The following is a 25,980-nucleotide window of genomic DNA, read 5'->3' on the forward strand; positions in this document are numbered from 1 at the left end:
ATAATCTCTTTACATTCAAAAATTGCTGTCATTATTAAAAAAACAGGAAGAAGAAGGAAAAAGTAGATTGCAGCAGAACACGTAGAGGATGTTTGCTCTTGCTTTTTACCATCTTATTATGATAAACTTGGAGATGGAAAAATGGAATTCCTTGAAATATTTGAATCATATTCTCAGCGATCTAAAATCTTCATATTTAATTCAATCTGAGACTAACGACAAGAGAATAAAAGATTTTAGAAATCTTCTTTGACAATTTCCTAAAGAAGTTACAAATTGGTATATTGCTATATTAAACGTGCACATTAGAAAACAAAATTTCTTGAAATATTCCTATTATATTGTTAATAGTTTGAAATCTCTGAGATTTCATTCAATCAGAAATAAAAAAGGAACAACTATATTATGAACTATTATTCCTTTATAATTATTAGTTTATAATAATATACTTATTGGAAAATAGTTCCTAAATAACTTATCTACTGCAATTTAGTATATTAGCGTTATGAATATTTCGATTTTTTTAAACTTCATGAAATTATCGGATCTAAATAGAAGCAAACATAATGACAGAAAACAAATCATTGGAATTCCCTTTCACTGTGACAATTAAAAAAAAAACAGGGTTTGATAATATAAAATGTCAGAAAAAATGTAAATGAAATTGTATCAATGATAACGATGCAATTAATTAAATAATTATTGTTATTCTTATTATGGTTGAAGTATCTATTGCAATATCTCTAACGTTACTTTTGTATGTTACGACAATATCACCAGTGGTAAAAGAAAATCATTGCAATAACTTCGACGTAGTTTTTGTTCAGCTAAAACCCGAGAAAAACGCTATGTTAAGCATGCAGTTTATCGGCAGTCATTGTACTCGTAATCGTTTACCAAGTTCTATCAGAAACAAAATAACAAATGACATCATATTTTAAAATTGAAGTGTCAACGTTATAAATACATTACAGGACGTTAAGATATTTCGAAAACGCTACTTTAGATTGTGAAACTAATATTACAGAAGTCTGCACTTAATAGATAATCAATATCACGTTAATTGCCTGTTTGCGCTACAACTCTTTTATGCTTTATTTGGATTTAGTAAAAAACATGTAGCTGATTACGATACATAGAGATCACAATATAAATATTACGGACAAGTAAACTTGTTTGGTAATTCTATTCATTTCTTTTCTTCGCGATACCGTTTTAATTTTTTCTTAGTGCCACACAGCTTTAAACAACTTAGCTGATATCGGCATAATTAATAGAAAAAAATGTTGTCGTATCACATTCCTTTTGATCTAAGTCAAATTACAACACAGAAATCGAAAACAATTCGAATTATAATCATAGACGTGAAAAACAGTAACGATATTATATTTGTTTCTTGCATTATTTTCGATCGAACTCTGTATTTTTCTAACGAAGACATTTCTTTTCGTGATTTTTCGTTTCAATTTCACGTTGATCGTATTTTTACAATCGTTGAAACTACTTTGTTCTCGTGTGTAACGAAAAGCAGGTTGAAATGCAAAAATCTTGAGGATCGTGATAAAGTGAAAATATCGGTAACTGTAAGAACTTCACGTTTCACGTAAGATGATTCGAGAGTTTAAAAAAGAATCAGCTGGAATATTAACGTCGATTGGATAGTGTCGTTTGTTTCTAAAAATCTCAAAGGCCATGATAAAGTCTAAATGACGGATCACTTAGCCTCTCGCAATGCACGATACACTGCCGACAAGGAGGAAAACCCTGCGGACACGATAAAAAATCTTATTGACTCGTTTTATAATCGATAACATTTTTACGCGAGACACTGATTAGCCCCCGGGGGGAAGAGCGACATATTTGTGCAAAAGAGGCCTGAACCTCGTAGTAAGGTCGCGTCGATAACACGATAATCGCTGACTTTGCTGACCCTCGATCTTGAAACGCTTATTTTTAGTCGATTGGTTCTTGATGCTGGGACGCAAAATTAGGTATATGTGTTTTACAGAAATTATCACGATCGCGAGTTTCTGTAAAACATTCAACTATATTCCAATATACTTCTTATATCCTGATAAAATACTAATACAACTTACATTTTAATATTTTTCAATAAGTTTGAGTTTAAACAACATGTACGCATATTTCTATTGGTTAGTCCATTGTTTCAAATTAATTAATACATTCGAAACACGAAGATAAATCATTGATATCGATATAAAATACAATACTTGAGCAATTATAATAATGCATTTTAAAGAACGAGAATATACCTTGTTTATAAAAATTTCGGATCTTTCCTGACGACAAGTATAGCTATCGAATGAAAAATGTTTAAAGATGAAAAGAGGTTCAAGGTACAAGCTTTTTAAACGTTTAAACGTCAAAGGGCTTAAAAAGTGTAATAATCTAAAATTCTTGTTTAAAGGGTCACTTAAGTAAACGAAGAAGAAACGTTGTGCTAATGGAAAGGGCAAGAGATAGTAAAATATTGCTCGATAAAGAAGGCAAGAGTTATTAAAAGTTTTCCAACGAATGAAGCCGCCGTAAGCCTCCTATGCGCGCATTTTCTACCACGTTATCTACTTTCTACATTATTATCCGCTGGAAATCTACATGGTGGATAAAAATGGGATAAAGTAGCTCGGTGATAGAAGCTTCTTAAACACGAGACTTTTCATAAACATTCGCCGTGCATATTTTTTATATCGTTTGCCTAGCTATCTTCTGCATGCATCGCTGAATTTTAACGAGTTTTATAGAACAAAAAATTCGTTACTTTAATATTTTATAGAGTGGCCGAGTTTTCCCAAACGAATTTTACTTCTACATTCAAATGATGATGAAAGATGTTATCGAATTTTTGCTTAATATAATATTCTATTCATTTTTCTGTAGAAGTTAATGGATTATTTCGTTCCGATAAATAAAATTTCTAATATTTCGCTTATTGTACAAATCATTTATTCTAAATTTTAATTAAGATTAAGCTCAATCTTTGCCATTAGAATTAAGTAGAGTCAATTATTTTACAAAATTTTATGCGAAACTTTAATTCAGATATATAAATCTTAATTTTTACCATTGGAACTAATTAAAATTAATATCGTAACATCCAGTTTTTATTTTCAATTAATCTTAAATTAATTAATCTTAATTCAGATTTCGGACAGAAATAAGACAAGAAAAATATGCGGCATTTAAGAAATTTAATTTATCAAATGGCAACGAATAATGGAAATACAAACGATCATATAATTATATATTTGTATTTCCATTATTATATTCGATTATATTATATATACGAATTAATTATATAAATGAATATATAATTATCAACGGAAGATCTTTCAAACGATACCAACAAGATAATTATTCGTCAAATTATCGATTCGTCGATATCTCTATAAATTATTTATTCGTTGATAATTTCTTGATACACAAAGGTGTAACAGACGAATGCTTGTGACTGATGAATAATTTAAACGACGTTAAAACAAAATGATGAAGGACTCTGAAGGTAATAACTTTATAGGAAAAAATAATTAATAATCCTAAATAATCTAAAGATCCCTAAATAAGTTTTTATCACAGTAATAATTTGTGAAGCAACTCAAATCACTGTTTCAACTTTATTACATGAACATACTATGTCAACAACATTATTCTACTCCAATCTATGATCCAAACTATCGAACTACCCCGAGTGAATTGGAAATTTCATCGGGATATCGCTTCGCTGACAAGCCGAAATATTCGGTAGAACTGTCGAACAGACTCTGAATTTCGAGCGCGTGACTACCACTAGACCGAGGGTGAAGCGTATTTTCTTTTTCGTTTCTCGCCGACCAATTTATCAGAACCAACTCGAAACGAGTCTAGATTTCGCGTCACGTGCCGAAATCCTTCAGCAACGCAGAAGTTTCACTGCGTGTGTCACGGCAAGAAGAACAAAATGGTTCTCGAGGGAGTCTAGTGGCTATACAGCGAAAGTCGATTAAATACGACGGACGAATTAATTTCAACTAAGTTGCGAGTAATATTAGATCAGCCTAATGGAGACAATGTTTCATCGTTTCTATTATTGCAATAACGTACTGACGAATGGACTGCCAGTTTTTATGTAATTTCATATTTTCCTAAACGTAGCTAAGAAAATAGAGTTTATGTCTATAGATATTTGTTCCACTCGCTAAATATTATAATGAATGATTTTTCTTAATTATTTTATGTCTTTTATATATTATATGCATTCTCTACATTTTTATAATCTTACATTTCGTATAAGTAAATAAATATCCATGCAAAATAGCGATGAACAAGAACATTCATACTTTTAGCGTTTTAGAATATGATCTTTCGTTAAACTCTTTTGCAAAAGCACGAGTTTCAGTGGTTGAAAATAGCTGTGGTATCAACTTTAGCCCTTAAAACAGTCATATAGAATTTGAGCCTATTTGAAGCACGACGTGGCTTTGAGAAGTGGAGAACGATAATTTGTTGAAGATGGATAATGAAAAACGACAGGACCTATGAAACGATCAAAGATATTATTGTGGATTACGATACGATTAGTATCGTTGTTATGCTATTACATTGGGTGATTGGGTATGATTTAGTTATTATGCTGTTACACATTATTATGCACTGGCTGGCCCGTGTTTATGCGACGTCAAAACAAATCTCGATGTGACCAACTATTGGCCCCTTAATGACGAATTCAAGTGGGCGTTTTAAGCACCGGCCCGACTTATTCAATGCAACTCTCCCTCTTTGCTGCTCTATTGAGCGTTATAAATCGTTACCAAAATTGACTGACAACGTCCAGCGATGGAATAAGTTAGGGCAATTAAAATTAATGCCGACAATAGGACCGTGGTTGAACACTGAAGATTAAGATCTTTTGTTACTTTGTTGCGATTCTGAGATTCTTTAATTGATGTCTGCGAAGATTTTATTGTAGCAGTGAATTCTGATCGTTTTCGATAACAATAGACGATGACGAGCAGAATGTTTATGATTTCATCAATGGAAAATCTAAATATGCAAAGGTATACAGAGCATATTTAATATACAGGGATATACCAAGTATTCAAAGTAAAATACTGTTTATATAATAATACTTAAAGAATTAAACAGATCTTCATTTAGGTTACATTTTGTTAGTTTCGTTTAGAAAAATTTGAATTTGTATAAACATTCATAGTCTAATGATAATAAGATCTATCGTTAGTACAATCTTTTTAATGTACTCTTTATTTCTATTGTTGCAGCTAAATCAGGATGCACAGTCGGTTGCCGTGGAAGTAAGTATTTGATCTTAAACATTTTTTATCCCTTTGCCTTATAAAGTTCAATCAAAATCCACGATATATTTGTATCATTTTATCATTTGATAATTACAATTCAACAAATACAGACTTCGTGTGTAATGATGCTCAGTTTCAACTCTAACTGCAACTTTAACTTTTCGAAATGATTATATTACATACAAATATTTTGCATATATTTCGATATTTTGATTTCGAGATTTAATTTGCATTCGATGTTACAATATGTTAATGCATGAAAAATCTTCCAAAAGATCGTATACGGGCAGACGGTTAATTCGAAAAGCCACGACACTCGTAGTTTGTTTAACAACGCTTCTTTGTCTTTTTAAATAGTGCACCCAAAAAAGGCGTATCAGGAAGGGCATACGTACGTATACAACTTAGAGGGTACATCGGTGACGTCTGTCACTAGCGCGCAAGGAGATGCAACTCTTAAACTGGCAGCCACCGTAGAATTGTCTGTGAAACCGGATTGTGTGCATCAATTGCGGTTGAAGAACGTCCAAATCAACGGAGCGGTACTATTTTAACTTTCTTTTTTCTCTATTTCTGCATTCTAATCTGACGTCAATTTTTCCATACATATAAATAAGGTGATACCAATAGCTACCTTCTTATCGATTTCGATGCCTTAACATAAACATAGTTTCGTGTATCACGCTTTGTAGACGCTTGATGCATTTTTGAAATTTGAAGATGGTAGAATGCACAGAGTACATGTAATATATAAAAATATGATACACCTATCAGCGGAATATTCATTATAATTTTTAATAAGTAATATGAATCCCTATTTAATTTCTTCTTTTTTACTTGCTCTACTTATTCTTTTACTTCTTTACCTACTCTATCTGCAAAGTCATAAATTTGCAATGATATCCGCAATCCACATATAACATACAAAATAGATATGTACTTACATTTGCTGACGATGTGAAATACATTTTTCAGCCACCGTCGACACCAGACGTTGAACAATTTCCGATTCAATTCAATTACCACGATGGCCATATTGACACTCAGCTCTGCACCGACTCAGCTGACTCCCAAGCATCTCTTAATATCAAGAGAGCAGCTGTTTCCATGTTTCAATCGGCTGTTATGCAGGATAACGGTGTAACCACGCGTCACGAGGTTCGTGAAACCTGAAATAATATTATTCAACGTGATTCATAACTAATTTCCTTTCTCAACAATAACCTTATATAACCTTTAGAAATTTAGTGAATTTTCTAATATAACTTAATTTTATAGGAACAAAAGTATTAATCACAGGTCCAAAGTACTATACTTTATATAAAATATTTTTATTTACTAATGTTCAGTCATAATCAAATGGCCGACTACAATTTAGGGTAACAGACATAAATAGTCTTCATTGTTTACACTATGGGATATGTAATAAAAGTGGATATCTCAAAAATCTAGAATCTAATCAAAATCCTTTGTATTTACTTATAACAATGATGAAATTAATATAATAAATTTCAAATTGCAATAACTTTGAAACTAATATATTCTTTAACGCTTAAGATTTTTAGAATTTTAGAGTTTTCCTGTAGTGAATTGAAGAATGCATCGACTGCATTCAAAAGCATAGAATACAATTTAAATAAAAGCTGCAGTTTCATTTTATACATACATCAATGCACAAAAATACACAAGATTAATACGGCTAAATGCATCATCTCGATCTATTTAATTTTCCAAAAATATTGCTAAAATATTCTTTTCTATCTATAACTGTTTTAGAGATATCGCTAGTTCTAGTTATATGGAACACTTAGTATGTACATGAAAGATGAGTCTTTCGTCAATGCTTAGTGCATACTCGCCTACGGCAATAGAGAGAAGAAAGTATAAATTTGATATATGAAGATTAGTAATTTCTATAGTATATATTTTTTATGCTGAGAGTAGTTATTCGTTGTTCTTATCGAATATAACCTCAGTTTGTAAAATGATATATTTTTGCGCATCATCTATCTTCTAAACTTCCTTTCGTCGGCCACTGTACATAAACCAAACATTATCATAATCACATCAATCATCTTTTCAGACTGACGTGATGGGAACCTGTCCAACAGAGTTTAACTTCCGCAAGGAAGGTGACTCTCTGATCGTGAATAAGAATAGAAATCTTGCTATGTGTGCATTCCGAGAGAACGTGGACCAGGCACTCGTATCTGGCAGCATGGACACAGCGGCTGGTTGGAAATCTTCTCCAGTCCTCGGTTCGCAACAATCGATCGAGCAACGTTTCAAACGCGGTATTTTAACCAAGGCTGTATCCAAAGAAGTGTACAACCTCGTTCCATTCAGCCATGGAAGTGCCGGTGCCAAGACTATTGTAGAAACTACATTAACATTAAAGAACGAAAAGAGTGACAATCCCACCGCAGAAGTATCCCAGCCAAAGTCTATCATATTCGAAGCTCCACACCCAGTATTGAAATCCTCTCCGGAAGCCATTAACAATGCGTTGAAAGCTGCCAAAACTGAAGTAGCCTCACGGCGTACCGTGAGACCAGAAGCAGCTGCGAAATTCGCTGATCTTGTGAAGGTTCTCAGGTTAAGCAACAAGAATGACATCCTTTCTGTGTATCGGACGGTTCGTTCCGACAAAAATGATCAGAAGCTATTACTGGATGCTCTGTTCCAAACTGGAAGCGGTGAAGCAGCTGAAGTTGGAATAGAACTAATGAAGAGCAAAGATCTCTCAACTGTCCAGACTCTTCTCTTCTATGCCAGTCTAACTATCATTCGCCATGTTCATCTGCCATCAGTGTCAGCCATAACGACTCTTCTGGACCAGCCTAATCTACCCCGACTTGGCTACCTTGGAGTTGGTCAAGTAATCGGCAAGTACTGCCAAGTACACTCCTGTGATAATGTGCCAGAAGTGAAGCAGGCGGTGCATAAGATTCGTGAGAAAGTAGGTAACGGCAAAACCAAGACCAGGGAACAGGAGAACATCGTCGTCTCTGCTCTTAAAGCTCTAGGTAACACTCAGTTCCTTGATGACGCTACCTTGCAGAAATTGGCCAATATCGGTGCTGATAAGAACGTACGAAATCGTGTACGAGTCGCTGCTATTGAAGCTTTGCCAACCAGGTGCACGATGAAATGGAAGAATATCCTGTTTAAGGTGCTAGCTGATCGAGAGGAAGACAGTGAAATTAGGATCAAGTCTTATTTGTCTATGGTCGCCTGTCCTTGTCCACACACAGCCAATCTTCTGAAAGAGGTGCTGGATAAGGAGACTGTCAATCAGGTAGGATCTTTCATCCAAAGTCACCTGAGAAACCTGAGAGCCTCGACAGATCCTAGCAAACTGAATGCCAAGAATCACCTTGGACTGATCAAGCCTCGAACAAAATTCCCGGAAGACTTCAGGAAATTCTCCTTCAACAACGAATTATCTTATAAGATGGACTCGCTTGGTATCGGTTCTACCCTTGAGAACAATGTTATATACAGTCAAAATAGTTTTGTGCCACGTTCCACAAACTTAAACATGACAATGGAGCTCTTCGGACGCAACTTCAATTTTCTTGAATTGAATACACGTGTGGAGAATTTGGACAGAGTGATTGAGCACTACTTTGGACCCAAGGGAAAAGTCTGGGAGGTCTTGGACGACTTGAACACTGAAAGTACCAATACCGCTACCTCGCTTGGTAAATATATTAAGGAACGGTATGAGAAAATTAGACCTAAACGTGATGTGAAACAGGCAGAATTGGATAAATTCGCAAAGAATGTGCACTTGAGAAACAACGAGGTCGATCAGGAATTAGATGTAGACTTATCTGCCAAATTGTTTGGTGTCGAACTCGCGCACTTGAGCTATCAAGGTGATACCCACAAGCTGAATCCTAAAGCCATCATCGACAAAATCTTCGACAGCCTCGAGAAAGGCTTCGGCGTTGTCAAAGACTTAGACTACGACTTTGAGAACTGTCTCCAGTTTCTCGACAGTGATTTAGTGTATCCCACCGGTTTGGGAAGCGCATTAAGTCTTGGTCTGACTGGAACTAGCGCACTTCGTTTGAAGACTGGTGGAAAACTAGATCTCAAAGCTATTTTGAATGATCCGAAGAACGCCGAATTTAAACTCCTTACTGAGGCAAGTGTTTCTGTCAACATCGTCGGAAATATGCTCGTAAAAGCACCTGGAGCCGAATCTGGAATGAAGATCGTTACCACTCTTCATTCAGCTACCAGCAATGAATTGATTGCCTCCGTATTAGACGGGCACGGCATTGATATCCACTATAGCATTCCTGAGAAGACGCAGGAGATCATCAACGTGGAGAGCGAGGTCCTACTCTCCTCTGGAGCCAAAGGAAATGAATATGTAGCTCCTAAATTCGCAAAGGGCAAGGAACACTCCGGTTGCTTCGAACAACTAGCCAGTATTCTTGGTCTAACCATCTGCGGAAAAGTATCATATCCTTATCAAGATCTAGGTACCGTTATTCAAAAGCCTCTGTTCCCCCTAAGCGGACCAGCTAAATTTGCAATCACCTTGAATAACCCACAAATCAACAAATATCACTTCAAACTTGACCTCAATATCAAAGACGAGAAGAAACGTTCCTTCGAACTTTTGCTGGACAATGAAAGTAGCGGGTCTAACAAGCGTCTAGCGTTGATCGTCGAAACAGGTGTCGAACCTAACAGGTACATCAAAGCAGCTTTGGACACGCCTATTAAGAAAGCTTCCGTGGAAGCTGTACTTAAGAATACTCCAAAGGAACGTACTGTGAGTGTCACTATTCTTCACGATCAGGTAGAGTACTACGGTATTATAGGGGTAATAGCTAGTGGAAGCAAATACAAGCCTGTATTGGAGTACAAGGTACCCGAGCATGTCGTAAAACTTGCTGGCCCAGGGAAGCTGACACCATACAAATACAATCTGGAAGGCACGATAGATGTTTCTGATTACGAAGGTGGTCAAAAGTACGTGTTCGAAAAGGTAGCTTTCGTTATTGGTGGTGCAAAAGTAATTGTTGTTGATGGTAATCTCGCATGGACACCTACCAGCATTAACGTGGACACGGTTATCAGTCAAGAATCAAACAGGAACATAGTATTCAAATTGGATGGCAAGAAAAGCAACGACGACTACAAGCTCTCAGTTTCTGCCATTCCAAACGATCCGAACAGTGCATTCAACCTGAACTGGGAGTTCAACAGAGAACCGAATGAAATGGGACAAAAGCTCGTGTTTATTTACGGACCTGATCCAAAGTCTGAAACCAATCGCTTGTCCTTAACACAGAAAGTTGTTTACAAATTAGATCCCAAGGATCTCCTTTGGTCTGTATACAGCGAGCTCACGTACCCGGTGATCAATCTCAAATTGAAGTACGATGGAAAGCTAACCCGCAAATCGGTCAATACTGACATCGAAGTGAAATATAAGTTGTTCAAGTATGGGACCGAATTATCTGCCAAGAGAGACACGGAGAAACCTGGTGACTATGAAGTTGAACTGGAAGTTGAATTTATGGAAAACAGCATCGAAGTGAAAGGCAAGCGCATCATTCTGGATGGACACAAGAGCCAATTCACCAATTCTCTCGAAATGAAACCAGGTGGCAAATACAGCGCCGATGGGATGGTGATCCATGATATTGGCAAGAACAACGTGAACCTACAACTGGATGGACACTTAAATCTGAATGGAGTGAAGGTGAAAGTTGACACTGGTCTGGAGGCTAATCCTCAACTTCTTAACTCTGTCATCGAGATGAAAGTCGATGGTGCGACCTACATCAACTTCCAATTGAAGACCAAACATAGTCCAAATCCAAGTGGTACACTGAGTGTTAACTTGAAGAACTATTTAACAGCTAATGGTCATTACTCTTACAAAGGTGGTCAAGGAGACGCAAACCTGAACGTGGATATTCCTAAGATCAACCGAAAAATCAAGGCTACCGGTACTTTAACTGTTTCTGGATCTCAACATGTAGGTAATCTCGAGCTTCTGTACGATGCTGAGAAGGATCCTAGCAAACGTCTCAAAGTTTCTACTGTATCTGATATCACAAAGACGTCCGTAGACACGAAGAACGTGATAGAGTTCTTGAAATACAAGTTGGAAGCTAACGCCAAAGGTCAGTTGCAAGGCACCCTACAGGATGGCCAGTTACAACTAGAAGCTGACGTTACTTTACCCAATGGTCGACACCTCGTGTACAAAGGAAAACGTAACAGCGCGAAGAAGGAGAACAAATATGATATACGCGTGTCGAGTGAATTGGCAGATTACGAACAAAAGGGTGGACCATCGAGGAAATTCATTTACGATACTAACATACAAGATCTTGATCTGGTGGCGATAACGTTCAAAGGCAACGCTAACTTGAAGTACATCAATAAGGACGGAAAGGATGTGCGATTAACATGGAGTGGAAAGAACGTGGAACAAGCGGATAAGGGAAAGCTGAGAGAATTGAGCATAAAATTGGACGGAGCAAATATTCCGAAGAAGCTACAAGTTCAGCTTGGCTGCGTTCATGATGCCAATACTGGAACGTACAACGTCGAGTCGTCTGTCGGAGATGATTTCTCGTTGGCGGTAAGAAATTTCCTGAATTTTTTCCAATTCTAAAGGCTATTTTGAACAAATTTGAAAGCTAAATATGCGAGTTCTTCCAAATTAAAAGAATTAATAAAGCTACCCATCTAGGGCACTTAATAAGAGTAACTATATTTAAGTAGATATTTTTAATAACTTTTCAACTACTAAATAACATTAAAAATCAGAAAATCAACAAAATTGTAGTTATCAATAATATTAATTGAGATTAATTTCCAATTTTATAGAGCAAGGTAAATCTAAGACACGGAAACAATGTCGATAAACCATACAGAGCGGACTGTGATCTGGAAATGAAATTGCCTAGCGAAAAGCTCCAAAACCTGAAGCTCGAGCTCTCCTCAAGTATGTTGGACTCTGATGAGGCGGATATCATGAAAGCTACAGACAACGTAAAGCTAACATACAACAACGATCACAAGATCGAATTAAATTCAGAAATCGAGCTGAAAGGATTAAATAAGGACATGGAAGGTCCCAGCGAAGGTCAAGGAAGACTTACTTTGGACATTGTGAATCTCCCTCGTATACAATTATCGAGCAACTATAAGTACAATCCAACGCCAGAGAAGAAGACAGCTATGGTGAATTTGGATGGCCAGTTTGGAGAGAAGGCAATTTCGTTTAGATCTGACAACGAATACCTTCCTACAGTCGCTATCGTCAACATCAAGGCTAAAGCCAACTTACTCCATGAGAAATTGCGCAACGTTGATTTGCAACTCGCTTACAAGGTATTTTACGATTTAAGTATTTTTATTTTGCCTTTGATTCTTTAACCTTCTCGTAATCCTCGAATCGTTATATGTTATATGAAATATGAAAGGAATATTTCTCAGGATGGGATAAAATATATGAGAAATATATGTGTAAAAGACGTAAATAAAAAATTATGTTGTGCTATTCACAACTTCTAATATAGTGGACTAGAAAATAAGAATGAATTACTTGGTCACACAAAACAGGCCTCAAAATGAAAAAAATCTGACTAAAGTTTGGAAAACAATGCTAATATAGAAAACTCGACAAAATTTGATAAATTTACTAGCAGGATACTTGTTCATCTAATTTCTTATTTCGTGTGATTTTACAGAGACTGAAAGAAGAAAACAAGCTAACAATCGACAGTAAAGCAGTTGCTGACGGTAACAAATATACTCTGAATGGTGAAATGCAGTATTTGGACACGAGCAGTCTGTTCCATGTAACATCTGCATGTCCGAATGGAAAAACCGAGATATTCTCCAAATTCCAAAAGCTAAATGAGAAGGAATACAAAGGTGACTCGAGCATCGATATATCAATAGTATTCTTCTAGAAAGATCACTGCAATTTTGATTTACAATTTCTCATTCCACTGTTTATAGCATTTAGTATTGTACTTTTGTTAGAACAGTTAACTAATAAGATTTGCTGAAGAACTGGTTAACAATTACAAGAATGTATTCAATACTTTTAATTTAAATCTAAAATGGAGGAAAGATAATATTATTAGACTGTGATATATGTATAAAGTGAGCAATTTCAATTTTCCACGTCTTTTTTCTTTTTGATAAATATTTCTATCTTTTCGTGAATCATTTTATATGTTGTTTTAAAATTGAGAATTTTTGTTTGAATTAATTACAAATGGCCAAATTTTTGTATCATGTCACAGGTGAATGGATAGTGGACACTCCTAAAGGATTCGCGAAAGCTGATGCGCATGTGGATCTCGAAAGCATCGACAATTTCGTGATTAACGCGAACTTTGATAGCGACAAAATCAAACACCGCAAGATCCATGCTGAAATCGCCAACAAACCAACACCAAAGAACGGCAAGCTCATCACCATGGCTGTGACCAGCGATGGCAAGAACATCGTAACTGGAAGGTATTTCCCTCAAATTTTTTTTACGATCTTTATGAATAGACTGTGGATATTTAAGCAAATTTATACTTTTCCGAACGTAATTAACGAAATGAAACGTAATGAAATAGATACTTATTCCGCGTATTAAATATAATTACGTGTGTTTTAATTCCTATATTTTCTCATTCGTTTTCCATATTTTTATAAATGGAATTAAAAGATGTAAAAATAAATCTACTCTATGCTTTTCTACATTGCACATATAGAATACATATGGAATTTTATTTTTACATATATAAATGTGTCTGTATTTTAGACATCGGTGAAATACAATTCCCTAAAAATTGGCCATTTTATATATGTATCCTAAAATTTTTCATAAATGTATAAGAAGAAAATCCGCAGTTTATTTATCAATTTAATACAATGTACCCAATCAGGATGTAAATATAGGTACATGTTGTATTATATATCCAGCACAAACTACAAGCGTCGCGATGAGGATGGAAAGATCGTGGTGGAGGGCAATGGAAGCATGAAGGTCGGCGATGATACAAGGAGCTCCTCCTTCAAATATACTCGTCAACAATTGAGTCAAGAAAAAGATGGAGAAGTTGGCGTGGCAATAGTGTTGAACGTGAATTTCGAGCCATCTGCCATCGTGGGTGAACTAAAACTATCGAACAAAGAGCTGCACGTGTTCAATAGCTACTGCGAGCAGAACAAGGACTGCGCTCAGTTCAAACTTCAATCGATTATGAACGTAGAACGTGAGTAATGTTTCCATAGTCTTAAACGTCGTTTAGATTAGGCAGGTTACTTGCCTTCAGATCGTATCGATTCAACTTCAAGTTTAGTTTCGTATCAACAGGTCGAATTATCCGATTTAGAATCGGAGTTCGAGTTCAAGCAACCAAATTGGAATGACTATTGCAGTGAGAAAAAGAATTCTCAAAATTGTTAGAAAACGAGTTAAAAGAAATACTCAACTTAGGTCAATCTTAGATTTCGTTGAAAAAGTTAGTGGCAAAAAAACCTGTAAAAAATCAATTCAAAATGTCTAGAATAATTTCATGATTTATTTTTATTTATTTTAACTATTAATCTAATAATACTTATTGCAATTACTAATTTAGATAAAATCGTATCAGAATCGTATAAGAATTTTCAATGAGATTTTCAATGAAACTTCGAATGCTTTATTTTCAGAGAAAAAATTACTAAAACATCAAGTAACGGTAGAAGTCGATCTGAAGAAGTTCAACGTACCTGTAGAATTCGGTCTGAAGACCAGGACGGAGTTGAAAAACCCGATATTCGACCACAAAACGAATCTCTATCTCCATTCTTCAAAGGACAAGACCGAATACACTTATCAATTATACATTCATCCTAAAGAAGCTGGTAAAAACGAGGAATAATTATTGAAATAATTTCAAACGTTAATGGAACTAATACATTAATAATATTTATGATTGCAGCTTCCATTGTATCTTTGCCTTCCCGTGAAGTAGCTGCCATTTTCACATACGATCTACCTAAGACCAAACAGACCGCGTCATACAAGGTCGACGCGTCTCTTTATCTGGACAGAAAGAACAAACCATCTGATAAGACCAGTTTATCTGTCAATGGAGACATTAATATCGACAAGAACAGCATGTCCCTTAATGGGGAAACAAAATTCTCGTATCCAACGCAGTCCAAGGTAAAATTAATATGATACATAATGACAAACAGTCACATTTCATTTGTATCTGTATAACCTCGATTCGAAATGCAACATCCTTTATAGAAAATCCAGAATAATCTTTCAAAATGTACACGATGATTCGTACTGTGAATGACAAATTTTCAATGGAAAATTTAAATTAACTCGCGACCCAGTTACACTTTATCTAAAAATAAAAAAAGGGAAAAGTAAAAATTTCGTAGTGAAAAATGTACAATACAAATGTCGAATATTTTGTGTATTCTCATTTGCAGGACATGGTAGTGAAAGGAAATGTGCACTGTAACAAGGAGCAACAACTATTGAACGCTAATTTGGACATAGACGTGTTCGCCAAGAAAAGTCAGAAGATCACGATTGCGGTGAATGTGCAAAACCAAGAACTTCCAGAAGGCAGAAACCTGACCAGTTCGGTCGAAGTGAATAGCCGTGGCCAGCAATTGAAGCTCGATCTGAAATCTCATTTGACAATATCTACCAAACAAATAGGATTCGGCAATTTCTTCACCTACAATGACGTGAAACAAAAACCAAAAACTTTGGGTGCTCTTTTCTCTGCTGATACAAGCCATGTTTATCTGTTTGTCACTTTACCTGACAAAGAACTGATCAAGGATGACTGGAAGCTGGATATCTCCAAGAACAAGCAAAAAATATACAGAGAACTGTCTCTTTTGGGCGAGGCTCCTCGCGTTATGAGTTACGAGGGCAATAACTTGAACCCATTCAAGTTTGAAGCATACTTCAAAGGTAAACTTGATATTTTGACTCGAACAGTGCCTGACCCGATTAGCTACCTCGCTCGAGTTACTTCGAACCGTAACTTAAAGTACGCGAGGCAAGCAAACCAGTCAGGATGTCCTGCAGTTGCATACACGTTTTCAAGTCGTTTCAGATTTACAGAACGCAAAATTATCGAACTCATAAAAATTTGTCAAAAAATTTATGTCGACGTTCGAAGGTTCATCTCAATGTGTGTTCATTTTGAATGCATTAATTTCAGGTAATCCTAAGGTCAAATTTAGCGTCAACGGACAAGTTGTTCTTGGTCAACTGGCGGAGATCCATGGGAATGCTATCATAAATGGGGCGAAGAAGGAGCTATTCCACGGTTTGGTTCATTTGGACGAGAAACAATTCCTGAAACCCGATTTTGGTTTCAACAAAGAAAATGTTGCCGAGTTAGTGGTAAGTAAACTTGATTGTCCAGCGATAAATTGAGTTAGGGCAATTTACTAGAGTTCGATAATGACGATAGGGATCTTTATTATATTATTGTGATTCTGCGATTCTTTGATCAAGTAATGTTTGCGTTCTTCGTAAGAGCGAATTGCTGTCTCTACAGAGATAAATGACAAGTAAACACCACTGATGTTTATGCATTTAAATATGAAGAAATGCGCAAAATGCATATAACATACAAAAATATAGAAAATATCCTAAGAAAAGACACTAGCTATTAAATTTGATGGATGAAACAAATCGCTCCTTACGTGTTTCATTTCTCTTTAGAAATAAGAATTTCCATTAACATCCATAGTCTGATCATCATTAAATTGTTAATACGATCGATCACACATCGTAAAATTATCCCATAAATGTTCGCTATCTACGTTGATTTGACTTTTTACAGGAAATTAATAAAAATAAGATTCTCGAGCTTGTGAAGAAATTAAAAGACGTCGACGACTACGCATTGAACCAAGTGAAAGCAGAAGGCACAGACTTCATCGAACATCTGAAGAAGGCGCAACCAAATATGAAGCCACTTTTAGATTATTATCAAACAGAACTGAACAAAATAAAGGACGAACTCAATGCTGACGAGAGCATCAAAGAAATCCAGGCTACCTTGTGAGTATTCTTACGAGATTCTATTTCCTATAGTGATATTTAACATGAGTCAAAGGATATTGCGCATAAAATAGACACTTAATCATATTCTGTACTAACTTGTGATGATACAGAAACTATTGGAAAAATATAATTTAAATATATTTTAAATATAGTTAAATATAGTTTAGATTAGGTGAAGTCATTTAAACAGTATCACGATAATCGTTATCAAATAATTTTTTCCTTTTTTTAAACTTACCGATGTTCTTTAATAAATGTGTACTATATGTAGAGAAAAGTTAGTTTAGACTATTTTGAATGAGATATCTTGTATATTGAAATTGATAACAGTGAAACTTTCATTAGGTGGACAAAATTATTTACTAGTAAAAATATATATAAAACAAATTGAAATGATACTATTGTGTTTGTCTAGTCCATACCAAGCGAAGTATTTGTTTATTTAGAAAACATTATAAACTATGTATTATATAGTATTATATTACCTACTATGTAATATATACTACAATAGTCACCAAACAGTGCTAGTATACTCTATGAATAAAATTAAGAAAAGAGTAAAGTTAAGAAAAGAGTACACTAAGCATAGACTCATAAATGCTTAAATATAAAAAATTATAATAAAAATACGAATATAACAACGGATTGGTTTTTGGTTTTGGTTAAAACATAAAGGTGAATCGGCGATATTTAGTTCCATTTCAGGATATTGCCTTGTAAATACAGAATTTATTATATTACAAATTTCTTATTGATTTCCTATAATTTTATCGAACATATTACAAATTCTTTATGTTAATTCTTATTTAGTAAACTTTGGAATTACTTTTGAAACTTCCCAATTGATCTTCCATAAGTGATAATTTGTTTAACCATTATATCGAAAAAAAATATAATTCACTGTTATTTCGTATTTCTATTATAACATTTTAACAAAGCATTCGTGAGCTTATGTTTACATGGCATCTTTTTCTTATTTTCACTCATAGAATATGCTGGTACCATTTCGCTGCAATATCCTGGGACATCGTGTATGTACATATATACATTATAGTATTCTATATTAGAATCTATATAGATCTATATTATATATAAAGATAACGTCCATATTAGAATATTAGGAAACTTTTAAAAATAGGTCAAAACCAGAGTTTGAAACTCGAAACTAAACTTAAAGCTCAAAATCTGGAACGTTTATTTCTTTCTTCCTTGCTTTCTAAACTGTTAAATTTTTATCAAAAAATTCTTTATTGGAAAAATTATAGTAATTAAAATAAGTCTAAAGTCTCAAAACACGAACTTAATTGCATCGTTATTAGTTGAATAGAACTAAATTCATATAATTACAACATTCACCTAAGTTATTTATAAAGATTGTCATTTACCTGAGTCTCGAATCACAAAAATAGTAGAAAGTTTTGTGTGTCGAAAATTTATCCCTAATTAGTGCTAGGATCTACCAAACCAAAATGACTGGTATGAGACTTTTTATCTTTGCAATTACTATAAACATGCGAGTGTTTTTAACGATATCAAAATGCTTGCTTTTCTTGCGACAGAAATATGATTACACGCATTAGGGAATTTTCATTATACTGCTTTAATTCCAATCAACTACTATATGATATATTTAAATAGATATTAAAGATCGATAGTTCCAATGTTAGAATAAGAAGACAAATTAAGGATTACGTGAAATGTTTAAAAACGTTCATTCTCTTCAAGGAACAAATACTTTGGCGTCCTTGTGACAGCTATCACGGAGATGATGAAAGAAATTGCGAAAGGTCTGGATAAACTTCAAGAACAATTAACCAACATAACGGCCAACCTAAAGGAAGCCATTAAGTCGATTTGTCCTAAATTGAAACAATCATACGAAAAGATATTCCATCAAGCTATGGATATCCTCGAGACCTTGGCAAAACTCGCCAATATTTATCTTAACGCGATTCTTGACTTGATAAATCAGCATCAAAAGGAAATAAATGATACCATAGGTTTAGTCTCTGGAATAGTTCAAGACTCCGCGAAGGTTGTATTGATAGCATTGGAACAGGCCAAACGAAGCGTCGAAGAATTCTATACTTTGCTGATGAACGAACTGAAGGCCCTGCCTGTTTACGAAGTGCTGAAGGAGAAATTGGAAGATCTGAAGAACTTTGAGATACCGCAAACTATTCTGGTTCCGATCGAAGAACTGTGCAGGGTCACAAAGAGTATTCTGCCTACTGCGGAATTACAGCATCTTGTCGACAGCATTTGCCAGTATGTTTTCAAGCATATCAAACAAGAGAAGGTATGTTTCCTCGAGCATACATATGCAAATTTGATAGATTTGATATTCAGAAGAAGTCGCATCTATTAAGTCGTCCAATAAGTTTACACTCTTCTAGACCGTTGATCTTCTAGATCTAGACTGTTGTTGTTATCTATGAATACGTAATTAGATTAATTCATAACGTAAATTCCATGTTATAATAATAATCTCATGAAACCAATGAAAGTATGAATGAAGAATTGACAAAACTGTTACAGGTCGACGAGGCGAACGAACTGAAGAAGATCTACTCGCAACTCTCGTCCGCAATTCAATCAGTTCTGACTCTGTTGCAAAAACAGTCTTCGTGGGGCAACTTGCTCTCTTTCGTTCAAGTCCAACCACTCGATTTCACTCTTTTGTCCAGATTCCCAGGCATTTCCGCCATCCAATCCTCTGTTGTAAATCTCTTACGTAACAGAGAGCTACCGACGCCTTTGGATCTGTATCGCGCTTACAGGTAAATAACTTGATAAACGATCTTGTAAAACGTTTAAATGTCTCGCTCTATTCTTTCTATATCGTCCACATTGGAAGGATGGAAACAACGCTCATACTTGAGAGTTAAAACAGCATTTTTTGACAACTGCAATTTGAAAATTGATACAGACAAATAGAATTACAAAAATGTTCGTTTGTCATTTAGGCCGACCGCTCATCTAAAAGATCTCATACCACCCTTCAGCAAATCAGGAGTCGTCACTCATGGAGGACACTTCTTCACGTTTGATGGACGTCATTTGAGCTTGCCGGGTACCTGCACTTATGTTCTAGCACAAGATATGCAGGATGGAAATTTCTCTGTCATAGCAAACTTCAATGAAGGAAATCTGGTCAGCATCACGGTTACCGAGCTGAAAGAGAGCATCACCCTCAAGAGCAATGGAAACGTAAGTGAGAAAATTTTCTTCTGAAAATGATTCGTAATTTATGGTAATTTATGAAATCGTTTGCAAAAAGGAAAGTTGAGCGAAATTGCTTAAAAATATCTAAAATTAGAGTTGAACTGTTATTAGCTAATAGCCTAAAATTCAAAGAGTTCCACTTTTATCCAATTTCTTCGTAAGGTTAATTTTCTCCTTTTAATTTCCTTTTGAGTTTATAGTCGAATCATATTAAAAGTATCAATTAATAATAAATCTGTATTATCTGTGACATTTGAATACGAGCGTGACTTTTCAATCAGATCTTGATGAACAACAAACCGGCCGAGTTCCCAACGAGCACGAAGAATTTGCACGCTTATCTCTTCCCACCATTCAGCAACATCAAGTCCGATTATGGTGTCCGAGTTACATGCTCCAACAAATCACCTATGATTTGCGTCGTCCATGTTTCTGGCTTCTACTTGGGTAAACTACGTGGAATCCTTGGCGATGGCAACAACGAGCCATACGATGATTTTACTCTGCCCTCCGGAAAGGTATGTATCTTGTATCACGAAGTCTCTAAAGAGCTTCTGAGTTCGTGGAAATGGATACTCGTGGAAACCGTACGGGCACCAAAGCTCACGCTCCAACCGGAGTATCGTTCGATCTTTAAAGGGTAACGCTTCCATTCGTGAGGTACATTTTCGAAAAGAGTTAACGAGATACAGATTTTTTCGCACTGGAATTACCGACGATTAGGCTACAGAATTTGTGTAAAAAAAGCAACACGAAGGATACACTTTCGTTCATACGTATCAGGATAATTATTAAAATTTAAGTAAATCTGAGAAATCATTAGGAAATTACCAGAATCTTTAAAAATTATTATCTAGTTTGAAACTAATTTTTAAGAATTATTATGTAGTTAGTATGTAAAGAATATATATATATTCATTTTAAATAGAACGACAATAATCTTATCCATTTAGAACGGGATAAAATTAGATTTCTCTTCATTTATGTTTGTTTCGTGTTTGGATAATTAAATAATAGAAATAATTGTTCTATATATAATTCGAAAATACGAATCTTTTTTGTATTTTTAGATCACCGAAAGTGGATCAGAATTTGGAAACGCGTACAAGCTAAAGGGTGAATGCCCAGAAGCGACTGCAATGGACCACAAAAACCACGCTCCAATCTGTACCGACTACTTTACTAGCTCCAATTCGCCTTTGAAGTACGTACACGTTTTCCTTTTACCACTCGTACCACTTCTATTATTTGCTAATTGGATACACATTCTTCTCGAAGTAATAACATTTAACGAAATAACACGAACAACTCTCTCATGGGTAAAACGTGATAACTCTGTTTTCTGTTTACAAGTTCCATTTTAAAGATGAACATACTTCGTGTGTGTGAACACAATCCTATATCACATAACTTGACGTTTCTACTTAGTATTAAGATAACATATGTATCTTCCTTAGTTCATCGAACCTTTCAAAAATATTGATCGTCATAAAATTAGTTATCTTACTTTCTCACAAAATCCTTTTAATCGCTTATATCTTTGAACCTAACAAATTTGCATTAAGTTTCGGTGACGTTGCTCTCCTTTTTTGTCATGTGGCATAAAAATAAAAAATCTACGATATCTTTCCTCTATAGTTCAGTAACTTGACCTTGATTGTTAACATTAATTATCGTAATTTACAATTTCCTTGCAGTTATATCTAAAAACTCGTCTATACGTATTGAAAATATTGAACATAAAATTTTATACTTCTCTCACCGAGAAAATCAAAGTTTTCTTCTAATTTAATAAATAATCCCAAATTTTTCATCCATATTACAAATCACTCGTATTTATACTTTTTTATTTGAATAATATGATATTATTGTAATATCTAATCGAATATTAAATTGAATATTAATTTCAAGTTTTTCTAATATTTGATAAAATATGATTATAGATCTTGCTTCAATATCGTCAATCCAGTACTGTATCGCGAAGCTTGCGATCATGCGACCGCCGTTAATACACCAAACGGAGCTTGCATAATTGCTACAGCTTATCACTATGCTTGTTACGAGCAAGGCGTCATGAGCACTCAGCTTCCAGCGTCTTGTGGTGAGTTCCCTCTAAAGCGTACCATTGACTCTGAAACGTTCGAGATAAAAGGAGCTAAGTATTTTCCTCCTATTTTCAGTGAATTGCAAAGTAGGAGCAAACGAAATCGAGGTAGGCGACACGTTCAGCGTGATAGTTCCGAAGAAAGAGGCTGACATTGTTTTCGTAGTCGAACAACAGACACCGAACGACAAAATCTACAAAGAGATGATTGTTCCTTTGATGTCTGAGGTCAGGGAGGAATTGAAACAACAAGGAATTACGTGAGTTGGATTTTCGATTTATCATAGAAACAAATCTTTGAAATCTCTTCTTCTGATTCATATGCATTTCCTAATTCATTGCATTATACACATAAAAACAACTGCATTTTTTCAAGTAATTTTACAGTTAAATAAATATAAAATATTGTAATAAGTTTAGAAACGATATAGCTACTTATAGTTAATTATGCAATAATAAGACTATAAAAGCAACACCGCGTAATAAAAATTACAAAATTGAAACTATACAAAAATTACCAAAGTTATATTATTCGATAAATATTAGACTGTTTTAGACAAAGGTTATTAAAAATATATATTGGATGCCGATATGTAATATAAAATCAAATTATATTTGTTACGCCACGGGGCTTACCACAGGCTGTTTTTTCTAACCGTCGCTCGCGGTCCTACAATGTCGCAGGCAGACCGTTTTATCTGGCCGCCGGATCATATACAATGTATCGACGAGAGCATAATTTTCGCCAAGCAGCGAGCTCTAGAAACGTCGATTTTTGACCGTTACGTTTTTCACACAAGAAGTGGGGGTCGTCCTTCAAATGAAACAAAGGAATAATCGAAGGGTGTTCAGTTCCTTCTGACGAATCAAACGTGACACTTCGACAAATCTGACGAGCAAACGAATTTATCTAGAGATATCGCAAAGTCGAGTCAAATTTCTGTAACATATTCATCATATTATTGTAAAATATATTATTCTATGTTAACCTGTTAATACAGTGTTACATTCATTAAACCACCTCTGTTATCGAAACAGGGTGACGACTATTTCGCGGCGTCGATTAACACAATCGTAGCGAGAATTTACGCCTCTCGCTGACGCGTTTTCCTAGCGACCGCGTCTCTCCGCGAACGGTCGTAACAATATTATTAACATGTATTTTGTCTTTGAAGTGTAAAAATATGCGTACTTAAATCTCAATGTAGTAATGTCTCAAACAACTCAATCACAGTCTCAACTAAGGATTAAAAAGAAATTTAGAGAACACACTTCTTGTCTCCTTTTGTGTAGATTTCACTATATTTGACCGATTTTTTCCAGATTAATGTTTACCATTTTCATTACAATTAATTTTACAGAGATGTACACATTGGACTTATTGGATTCAGCGAGAATATGAAGTGGCCACAACACTATACGTTGAATGGCGACACCAACATTGACGGTGAGGTAAAGAACATGAAGTTCCACGAAAAGAAACCAGCAGTTACTTGGCAGGTAATTCTACTTCTTTAAGGCATTATATAGGGAAACAGTAACTTTTCTCGACACGATAAACGAAGATATTAGATAAACAAAGTTATTTGAAAAGTTCGTCACGAAAGTTTAAGTGGAAGATTCGTAGCGTTGTCGGATAAAATACTGTCGAACGCGTTGCTTGGAAAACTTGTTCCTAACTTTAAAGAAATATTTCAGAAATCAGTAATTAAACGTGCCGTTCGATGATATATATTATACATTAATTTAAAGCTCGAAGCTAGTCGATTTTTTAAACTGCAAGTTAGTATTTTATTAACTATCATACACAGCAAATTGTTTATTAGAACAAAACATAGATCCAAATAAAATTCCAGCATATTTCTTAAAGAGATGTGAACTTGGACGTAACGTAGGCAAAATATGTTCGTATAATGTTCGTAATATTAATAAAGTTTTTGTACTGTATTAATATTACATAATACAATAAAAGTACAGATAAGTTGCTATTGATATAAAGGATTTAGATCGAGAGACACAAATGTAAAAAAGAACAAGTAACCTGATCGACAAAAAGAAGTCACCTGTAACGATCAGGTAAAATAATTGTTTTGCATTATGATCAAGCTCTATTATTTTCATTGAAAGTTTTAGTAAAAATTCGCCTATTTCATCTGTAATCTAATAGATCCGATAAATGATAAACGATCCAATTAAAATCAAGAGGTACCTTTTCAATAGATTAATTCCTCTTTGATCGAAGTATTTAGGCTGGCTCAATTTTTGACTAAATTTAATTATTTATCAAAAACTTTATAATATAGTAAATATAATTTTTCATAGGCACCAAATACACAACAAGATATCATTGGCTATCAAAAAGGCTACGTTTTTCAAACGTCTCGAAGGAAATCGAATTATCCTTTCATTTACTCCACAAATGAACGCTTCGAATCTCATTAAAGAAACATGTGGCAGAAGTAGAGGCTGATGCAATGAACCGAACAGTAAAGATCATTCAAGAGTTCAATTACACTTCCGATCGACGTAATGATCGTTTTTTTACACGCCATTCACCGACATCATTAACTTTTTCTCTAGATGCGCGTGGAAATCACGTGGTCGGCGCCCCGCATGTTTTATACGATTCATTTTCAATAACAAGAAGTTGATTCACCGTTCAAAATTGATTTTCCTTGTTGTGACTTAAAATTGGATACGTCTACTAGCAGTTGCCTGAGTTATATAAAATACTATCGCTAAATCGATTGAAAAACAAGAAAATCTGCAAGGATAAATACGACAGAAACTATTCCTAATACATAGTAGATCGTTGCTCGATGAATATTCTGTCTAGTAAATGAAGTCGAAGTCTATTAAACGCGTATTATGTGCTATATTTCAATGTGCTGCATTTGATGCAGCATTTGAAGAACGTATGAGTAATTTCAAAGCATATCGTTAACTATACAACATATGTATAGAATGGTGACATGTCTTAACAATCGTGAACTTTAAGATATGTACAAAAATTAACAGCAAAAGTAATTTGTTTTCTGGAACGAGGTTCCACATTATTTATTCTTATTTCATTTAATAGAAACAGTATTGATAATTAGAATAGAATATATACATATATGTAGTTAATTTTTGTAAATATCTTAAAATTGTTGATTTCTAAGACAATTTTCTACGTCTTTATAATAACAAGAAGTGTCAAAGTATAAAAACTACCCTAATTTCTTAGTTAGCAGTTTCTCAATTAGAGATCCTCAAAACTC

At 34.8% G+C, this 25,980-nt stretch overlaps 1 protein-coding gene across 3 annotated transcripts in view; it reads left to right on the forward strand.

Annotated features, from left to right (window-relative positions):
- LOC100747495 (apolipophorins) overlaps positions 1-25,980 on the forward strand; it is a 52,398-nt gene that overhangs the window by 18,477 nt on the left and 7,941 nt on the right. The window contains exons 2-23 of one of the 3 annotated variants that reach the window (XM_024369641.2): positions 5,274-5,306; positions 5,667-5,851; positions 6,285-6,467; positions 7,393-11,928; positions 12,177-12,683; positions 13,043-13,229; positions 13,607-13,823; positions 14,280-14,572; positions 15,012-15,206; positions 15,284-15,510; positions 15,789-16,284; positions 16,538-16,722; positions 17,168-17,388; positions 18,381-18,422; positions 19,117-19,690; positions 19,930-20,171; positions 20,358-20,601; positions 20,898-21,134; positions 21,687-21,820; positions 22,560-22,717; positions 22,797-22,980; positions 24,082-24,220. In XM_024369641.2, the coding sequence (XP_024225409.1) occupies positions 5,274-5,306; positions 5,667-5,851; positions 6,285-6,467; positions 7,393-11,928; positions 12,177-12,683; positions 13,043-13,229; positions 13,607-13,823; positions 14,280-14,572; positions 15,012-15,206; positions 15,284-15,510; positions 15,789-16,284; positions 16,538-16,722; positions 17,168-17,388; positions 18,381-18,422; positions 19,117-19,690; positions 19,930-20,171; positions 20,358-20,601; positions 20,898-21,134; positions 21,687-21,820; positions 22,560-22,717; positions 22,797-22,980; positions 24,082-24,220 (9,419 nt within the window). The remainder of the gene's footprint in view (positions 1-5,273; positions 5,307-5,666; positions 5,852-6,284; positions 6,468-7,392; positions 11,929-12,176; positions 12,684-13,042; positions 13,230-13,606; positions 13,824-14,279; positions 14,573-15,011; positions 15,207-15,283; positions 15,511-15,788; positions 16,285-16,537; positions 16,723-17,167; positions 17,389-18,380; positions 18,423-19,116; positions 19,691-19,929; positions 20,172-20,357; positions 20,602-20,897; positions 21,135-21,686; positions 21,821-22,559; positions 22,718-22,796; positions 22,981-24,081; positions 24,221-25,980) is intronic. The other 2 variants (XM_033322370.1, XM_003491736.4) reach the window with 2 other exon arrangements.

This window comes from Bombus impatiens, unplaced genomic scaffold (genome assembly GCF_000188095.3).
Source record: "Bombus impatiens unplaced genomic scaffold, BIMP_2.2 scf_0633, whole genome shotgun sequence".
Classification (NCBI taxonomy): Eukaryota; Metazoa; Arthropoda; class Insecta; order Hymenoptera; family Apidae; genus Bombus; species Bombus impatiens.